Source organism: Arachis duranensis, chromosome 3 (assembly GCF_000817695.3).
Source record: "Arachis duranensis cultivar V14167 chromosome 3, aradu.V14167.gnm2.J7QH, whole genome shotgun sequence".
Lineage (NCBI taxonomy): Eukaryota > Viridiplantae > Streptophyta > Magnoliopsida > Fabales > Fabaceae > Arachis > Arachis duranensis.
The window spans coordinates 107,801,329-107,810,175 of record NC_029774.3 but is presented as its reverse complement, the minus strand read 5'-3'; the positions used below and the strand labels follow the sequence as shown (position 1 = coordinate 107,810,175).

The following is an 8,847-nucleotide window of genomic DNA, read 5'->3' as shown; positions in this document are numbered from 1 at the left end:
AACCTACATAATGCTAAACTAACCCTAATTTCTCCCTCCTTTCACATGGAGTGAGGCCTTGTTTAATATAGGAATAATCAGCTTCAGAAGGTCCAAAAATTGGGCTCTGAAGGCCCAAAAATCGCCCCCAGCGATTTCCATTAAATGAGTCACGCGCTGGGACTTGTGCGTACGCACAGGTGTATGCGCACGCACATGCTGATTTTCCTCTTGTGCGTATGCACAGGAGGTCATGCGTACGCACACATGGCTTTGTGGTTCTTGTGCGTACGTACACTCCAATGTGTGCTTCTCCTTTGTTTTCTTCATACTTTCTCCCTTTGTTCATGCTTCCTTCCACTTTTGCCTAGCCAAACTTGCCTCTAGGACCTAAAATCACTCAACAAACATATCATGGCATCAAATGGCCTAAAAGTGGGATTAAAATCACTAATTTAAGCTCAAAATAGCATGTTTTCATAATTAGGCACAATTTAGAGAGAAAATACAAAAGCATGCTATTTACATGAATAAATGTGGATTTATGTGATGAAATCTACCAAAATCAAACCAAAATATATCGTCAAATATGGATTCATCACCCCCTAGAAGGGTGCTTGAATATGGTTTTTGAGACCTAATAGCGGAAGATAGAAGAAGTTAGAAGGTTGAGGAGGATCTAGAGCTGCTGATCAGAGGAGGAACCGAGCAGGGCTCAATAGAATTCAATGTCCAAACATGTCGTTTTGATGCACAGGGACTTATTTGTCCCTTAACTTTTTGCCAATCATTCATGTTATCACTGTAATAGATACATCAACACTCTCCTCTCCAGATTAACATTTTTCGTTACGTTTTTTAATCTAACTCCAGATAGGAATATAATTGCCATGCATTATTAAAAGTGACGAACTTAAATATATTTTTCAATCTTAAAGAACTTAAATGTCTGCAATTAAAAAAATTAATAATTTATTTATTTTTTACTCAAAAATTTTATTGTTTTTAGTTATCTATTTAAAAATATAAATTAAAATATATTATTAAATTATTAAATTTTAAAAAATAAATTAATACTAAAAATAATAAATTTATAGACTTTTAGCATTTTTATCTTGTTTGGATTTAGACTTCTTCTTATCCACGGAAAAGCCAAAGTGGCAATTCCAATTTAGCAATTTCCAAAGAATGTATAATCTTCCGTTACCATGAGGAATTGGAAACGGTGCACCGTAATTAAATACCCTCGGTCAATCCCATTCCCTTTGGAAAAAAGGAAGAAGGGTAGTGTATCGGTGTATCCCCGTACAATCATTTCAATTTCTTGATACGAAAGATGACCCCACCTCACAACTCATGTTACACAACAAACATACTCTTCCATTCGGATTCCTTCTCCTGCAAGTTCTCTCCAAAATGAGATGTTTTCTCATTAAAAAAAAATTAGGGACTATTTAGTTTGAATGTTATTTATTTTTAGAATATCATGAAAAGAAATATAAAAAATAAAAAATAAATTAAACATACCTAATATTTTGAATATATATTTTTGAAAATTAGTAATTTAATTTTGTTATTTTAATATTTTATTTTAATACATTATCAGTATAAAATAATTTTACATATATATTTAATTATATAACATTATATCAAAAATATTACCTTTTACATTGACTGCATGAATGATCATAAAAAAACAGATATAATTATATGACTATATAAAATATTTTAGATCAAAATTAATCTCTTAAAGATGTTTATAGAACTTTTGTTAAAAATAAATACTAAATGCTATTTTGCATTAAGGAAACATATAGTATTGAATAAAAAATTATTATATATTATGTATTATACGTTAAACATTTCCTTTCTTTATTAAGTTTAGTTAATATGTGCGGACATAAATTAAAATTATTAATTAAAAAAGTTTATACAAAAAATATAAAATTTAATTTTTAATATATTTATTATTTATTCATTAAAAAAATTTAAAAATTTGTACTAATAATAACCGTAAATAGATATACCACTGTGTTCAGTAGGAACGATTGAGCTTCGCTGAAAAAAAGGTGGAGAAGGAAAGAATCGCGTTGCGCATTTTAAGACTTTATTAAAGGAAGACTGAGAGACTTATTGTTGACCTTAATGAGTGCTATTGTGTTGTGTATGCTTCGTTGCTAAGTTTCAGTTTGACTTGGTAGTTACACCTCGCTCACAATTCTCATACTGCATTGTACTGTGATCGATCAATGGAGAGAGCGAAGGAACACGTCGAGCAAATACGGAGGAGCAAATTCTCGATCGGAGGAGCACCCAACCCTCTGACGGAGGACCTCCACCAAGCCGTTAGGAACCTCTCTGCCGAGCTCTACGCTAAGGACGTTCACTTCCTCATGGAACTCATCCAGGTCTCACATTGATTTTTGTTGTGACAATAAATAAATGTGTACTCTGATGTGGTCCCTCCTTAATATGTTCCTTCTCGGTTAACCCCTTAATCATAAATTTTTGTAGTCTTAAATAACATCATTAGAATTAAACTAAACGTGTAGTGTTTTAACAATCAAAATTCGACTCAGTTGATCAATTAAGAACAATTTACCCATGTTGTTTACATGCAAACTACAATAGCTCGCAGAACCTGGTGAGATGATAATAATGTAAACTATGTATTGAATAATATTACTCTATTATTAGATTGGTTAGTTTCTGACTCACTTATTTGCTACAACAGAACGCAGAAGATAACCAGTATGATGGAGGAGTGGATCCCACCCTTGATTTCATTATAACTTCGAAGGACATAACAGGCACTGGTGCTACAGCCACTTTGCTCATCTTCAACAATGAAATTGGCTTTTCTACTCGAAACATCGACTCTATATGTAGTGTTGGACGCTCTACTAAGAAAGGCAACAGAATTAAGGGTTATATAGGGGAGAAAGGTGAATTCTCCCACCTGTTATTTTGACTTCAATTAAGATGCTAATTCTTAGTATTTATCCACCCTGAATCAATTATTGACAATATTTAATTATGTCTAAAGTATGAGTTTTTATTAGGATATGTGTCTATGATTCGGTCTATTTGTTAAACATTAATTCTGTTATTATTAGACAGCAAAAGTTGCTGTGCAAAATACCATTTTTGTTTAACTATTTATAATAAAGAAATTCGTCTGTGCTTTATCAATTGTAGAAGATCTTGTTAAAAAATGTAGCTTTTTTGCATGTATATCCTCCTCTTGCAGCCACACTACTCCCTTCTTTGTTCTCCTCACTCCACCTCAAATGCTATTCCTTCTTTCTTTTGGATTATTTGTGAAAGGGATCAGATAGAACATTGTTTATTCTGGGTGATATTAAGTTATTATCCATATTGAAACCGCATGGTTTCAATAAATCTGGTTAACCTGTGACAGAATTTCTTTTGTGATTAAACTACAGGGATTGGGTTCAAGAGTGTATTTCTGATCACTTCTCAGCCATATATTTTTAGCAATGGGTATCAGATACGGTTCAATGAAGAGCCGTGTCCACATTGTGGTCTCGGCTACATAGTTCCTGAATGGGTTGAGGAGAAACCAACGCTTCTCGACATCAAACAGATATATGGTGGCGGTGACACACTCCCAACCACAACAATTGTGTTACCACTTAAGCCAGACAAAATTGCACCAGTGAAACTGCAGCTCTCCACCATTCATCCTGAAGTTCTGTTATTCCTTTCCAAGATCAAGCGCCTTACAGTCAAGGAAGACAATGATGATCCTAAGCTCAACACAATAAGTGCTGTTTCTATTTCGAGCGAAGTTAATTTCAAGACAAGCAAAAACATCAATGCCGAGTCCTACACACTCCATCTTTCAGAGGAGGAGAATGGTGACTCTGAAAAGGAATGCAGCTACTACATGTGGAAGCAGAAATTTCCTGTCAGATCAGAGAATAGAGTGGAAAGGAGAATGGATGTTGATGAGTGGGTTATAACATTGGCTTTTCCAAATCATGAGAGGCTTCAAAGGGGAAATACGTCACCTGGGGTCTATGCATTTCTTCCCACAGAGATGGTGACCAGCTTTCCTTTCATAATTCAAGCTGATTTTGTGCTGGCTTCATCGAGGGAGACAATCCTGTTGGATAATAAATGGAATCAAGGGATACTCAGCTGTGTCCCTACTGCTTTCATGGAGGCATTCAAATCCCTCATTATTACAACAAATGATGTTCCATTGTTTAATTTGCCGCGGATGTTTCAGTTTCTTCCAGTCAATGCCTCTTCCTATGCGGAATTAAATGTTGTGAGGGATGAAATAAAAGCAATGATGGCCCAAGAAAATATTATTCCCATTGAGACATACACCCAGCAGAAGCACTTTTACAGGCCTTGTGATGTTGGTAGGTTATTGCCTGCTTTTTGGGATATTTTGACCAGTGCTCGTGAGAACGGAATAACTTTTCATAATCTATCTAGCCATGGAAGATATATTCTTTGTTCTTCATTTGACAAAGCTAAATATGACCAGATACACAGTTTCTTAGGAGTCAAACTAGTGAGCAATGAATGGTATGCCAAGTGCATCCAGAGTTCGAATCTTGTGGAGGGAGTGTCAGAAGATGTCTATCTAAAGCTTCTACTTTTTGTTGCTACTAACTGGGCGTCCAGATTTGCTTGTTCTGATATGGGGAACTTACCATTGATAAAATATGTTGGTTCTAATGGGAATATTTCCCAGTTCAGTGTAAATGAGTGCAGATATCATCAGAACCCCAAGGCAATTTTGTTAGCCGATCAAAATCATTCTCGTGTTATCTCATGGCTAATTGATTGGAATAAGGAATTTCAGTGTGTATCCCATCGTTACTTTATGCCTGAGAACATACAACAAGCAATGTGGGCATTCCCCAAGAGACAAACGTTGATGGAATGGCTAGAGCATGAAGTCAATGTATCTACCTTGGGTTTATACAAGTTCGCAGTTTGTCTGAGCAAATCTCTCAAGAATCACAAGCTTGTCATCACATATGCTCACTTCTTGTATCACTCTTTTTCAACGGGTTATTTGACACCTCGTGAGGTAGGTGACCTGTGCAGTTCTATGCCACTTGTGGACAATTATGGGAACGTGAAAACAAGCAGAGGCGGAGTGGTAGTTCCTGCCAATGGGAGCAAATGGGCAGACTTGGTTGTTTCCAATCCATGGACAAATGATGGTTTTGTTGAATTAGGAGAAGAGTACATGCATCCTTGTTGTGCAGGTCAATCTTCACGTAAAAATGAACTTTTGGACTTCCTTCGCAAATTTGCTGGAGCTTCTGATGTACCTTACATATCTGCTCCATTTTATGGGATTTCTGGTGTAGATACGCCACTTACTAAGGAAAATGTTTTCTTGCTTTTGGATTGGATTCGTAACCTGAAATCTAAGGGTATGAATCTACCTGAGAGGTTCGTAAATTCCATAAAGCAAGGTAGTTGGCTTAAAGTCACTGTCAATGGATACAGGCCACCTTCACAGTCATTTCTAGTTGGTTCTTCCCTCGGAATCATTTTGCAGAATGGATCTGCTCTTGTCGACATTCCTCTAGTTGATGAGGAGTTCTATGGGCAGAAAATATTGGAGTACAAGGCAGAACTGGGAACAGTGGGAGTTATGTTTAGCTATGAAGAAGCGTGTAACTTTATTGGTAAACGACTTATGTCTCGCGCAGCATCTTTCACTTTGAGTAAAGGCCATGTGCTTTTGATACTTGAGTTTATTCGGTATCTACGGGTAAAAATGCTTCCCGTAGATCAATTTGTGAACAGCATTAGACGAGGAAGTTGGCTAAAGACATCACATGGTTATAGGTCACCCGTTGGTTCTGTTTTGCATGATTCAGAGTGGCAAACTGCATCACAAATTAGTGATATACCTTTCATCGACAAGGCTCACTACGGTGAAGAAATATACCGTTTCAAAGACGAGCTTGAGTTGCTTGATGTCGTAGTTGGCTTCCATAATAGTTACCAGCTCGTAATAGACAACTTGAAATCACCGTCGTGCTTGAAATCTTTGACGGCTAATGCTGTTCTCTTGATTCTGGAATGTATTCGTGCTGCTGCTGATAGCTCTGACAAACTGGTTAATGCCCTAAAAGCAGCCAATTGTTTGAAGACTAATAATGGCCTTAAATCTCCTGGTGAATGTTTCTTACCTGAGCCTGCATGGCGATGCATTCTTGATGTGTTCACTGGTTTCCATGTCATTGATCTTGGTTTCTATGGAGAAAAGATTTTCATATATAAGAAAGAGCTGAAGAAAGCCGGAGTTGTGGTTGATTTTGAAGAGGCAATGAAAACATTTGGTGATGTGTTCAAGAAAAAAGCATCACAGACTGACATAAACAAATGTCATGTCGAGTCATTTCTATCGTGCTGCAGACAAGTGAAAGAAGCTGAGTACAAGTTTCCTTCTGAGTTTTTAGGAATCTTAAGTACTTCCAAATGGTTGCGAACTCGGGTTGGTGATTATAAGTCTCCAGGGGGCTGTATTTTATTTGGTCCAGATTGGAAATCTCTCTCTGCGATTACTTGTCTCCCTTTCATTGATGACAGTGACAGTTGTTATGGCATGGGGATACATGAGTATAAGGAGGAGCTGAAGAATATGGGGGTTATTACCGAACTGAAACTTGGTGTAGACTTTGTTTCAAGCTGTCTCAGGTTTCCATCAGATCCTTCCAGCATAACTCCTGAGAGTGTCCTATCATTGTTGGAATGCATTCGGCTATTACTTCAGCGCAGTCATTCTCTTAATGAGGACTTCAAGAAAAGATTATCTAAACAATGGTTGAACACCAATGCTGGTCATAGGACCCCAGATAAATGTTTGCTGTTTGGTTCTCAGTGGAATTCGTTTCTTAAACCAATGGATGGACCTTTCATCAATGAGAACTTCTATGGAGCTAAAATTGCAGAGTACGAGAAAGAACTCTGTGAAATTGGAGTTATTACTGATGTCAAGAAAGGATGCTCGTTAATTGCCAGCAACATAGATTTACATTCCGACTATCCCACCATTGTACGAATATACAGGTACTTGAAAGAACACCATTGGATACCAGAGAATGGGGGCAACAGGATTTGGGTTCCCAAGGGAGATGATAATGGAGAGTGGGTCAATCCCAAAGAATGTGTCAAATGTGACAAGAATGAATTATTTAGTTCGAGGTTATATGTTCTTCGAAAGTATTATGATAAAGACTTGTTTCCTCTCTTCTCGGATATGGGTGTCAGGGGCGAGCCATCACTTATTGATTATATTGAGTTATGGAAGGAATGGGAGAGTTCCGGGAAAAAAATTTCACAGGATGAATGCTGCAAGTTCTGGACTTACCTTTTGCAACACAGAACCAAGAAGTCAGAGACGATGATTGCTGAGAATTTGATGAAGCTACCTGCTACATCAGACTCTGATAAAGTAGTTTTGCTAGAGAAGCGTGATGTATTTGTTGCTGATAACCTTCACTTGAAGAATCTTTTTCAGCAAGATGGTGTATTTGTCTGGTATCCTAAGCAAAGCTTGGCATCATTGCCCAGGTCAGAATTGTTAGACTTGTACAAGAAAATTGGTGTGCGCACCATATCTGAGTCTGTTCTCAAGGAAGAATCATCCTTAGTAGATGATGGAAAATTCACACAAGTGGACCCAAGAAATGTTTTCAACGGGAAAGGGTTGGTTAAACTTATTCTTGGATTTCTTGCATGTTCTAGCCTCAGAATGGAAGCAGAGAAAAGGCATGAAGCTGTTCAAGGTATTCTTAACCTCACTGTCTGTGAGACAATGGAGCAAGTCACTGTAAGCTATAGTTTGCCATTATCATCAGGGGATGTCATTACTAGGGAGGCAAACAGGATGATACGTTGGGAAAGGGAAAGTGAAAGCTCAAAACTCTTCACTCAAAAGATGGACTGGAGCAGCGGAAAAGCAAGCATGCTAAAATATGCTACATATTTCTGCGAAGCAATCTCTGTCGGTGTACTGTCTGAGAATGTTGATCATGTACCTGCTTTATCCGAGTTGATCAAATTGGCTTTCGTGCTCAAGTTTGATGAAGAAGCTGTTGATTTCTTGATGGAGTCCAAGGATCTGCAGATTTTTTGGGAGGATGAAGAGTTCCTCAGTTCTGCCTTCCCAGTTGACTAGGTTTGCTTCTGTAACCTAATTTCTGTTGCCATTTCCTGCCAAAAAAAAATTGATAATGATGTGATTGTTATTGTGTTTGTTTTGTTGTTGCAGGTTTTATGTAGTATTGGGGCACTCTTAAAATATGCTGCTGATTCACGGATCAAATAATGGTATTGTATTGTTAAATGATTGCTGTTGATTCGTGGATGTTATCGTTTATCATAGTGTATGTGTTTGTTTATATTCGGTTTGGTTTGTACTTTCTTGTCGCACAATTGTAATTCGAGGTGCTGTATGTTCCTGATTTGGTGTCCTTTTACATTTTGACCTTTGGGGTTCACTTCATGGAAGTATGGAACTCAGCAACATGATAATTGCTCTTTATTTAAGTAGTTAAGAACTGTAAAAGGAATAAATGCGTAGCAGCGAACATTATAGTTTGTGTACTTTTCTGGACTCGTTTTATTTGGTATTAATACATATTAATACATCATGATGACATAAGCTATAGGCGATGCCATATATATAGGTGAAGTTTTCGTCTATTTCTTCAAATTCTCTATTCCACCAGATAACAGAATAAATTGGTAGCAGAGAAAACTTAGAAGTAGTTACATAAAGTCTAGAAGTAGTAGAAGTTGACTAGACCTGGTCAATGGTATTAGAAGGTGGGAATTGACAAGTTCTAACATAATTTAGGG

At 37.1% G+C, this 8,847-nt stretch overlaps 1 protein-coding gene across 1 annotated transcript; it reads left to right on the top strand.

Annotated features, from left to right (window-relative positions):
• Positions 1-2,060: 2,060 nt before the first annotated feature.
• Positions 2,061-8,592, top strand: LOC107480041 (uncharacterized). The gene is made up of 4 exons (XM_016100155.3): positions 2,061-2,387; positions 2,714-2,924; positions 3,426-8,164; positions 8,258-8,592. Exons 1-3 carry the CDS (start codon positions 2,229-2,231, stop codon positions 8,162-8,164), a joined length of 5,109 nt encoding a protein of 1,702 aa, XP_015955641.1. The 5' UTR covers positions 2,061-2,228; the 3' UTR covers positions 8,258-8,592.
• The last annotated feature ends 255 nt before the right edge of the window (positions 8,593-8,847 follow it).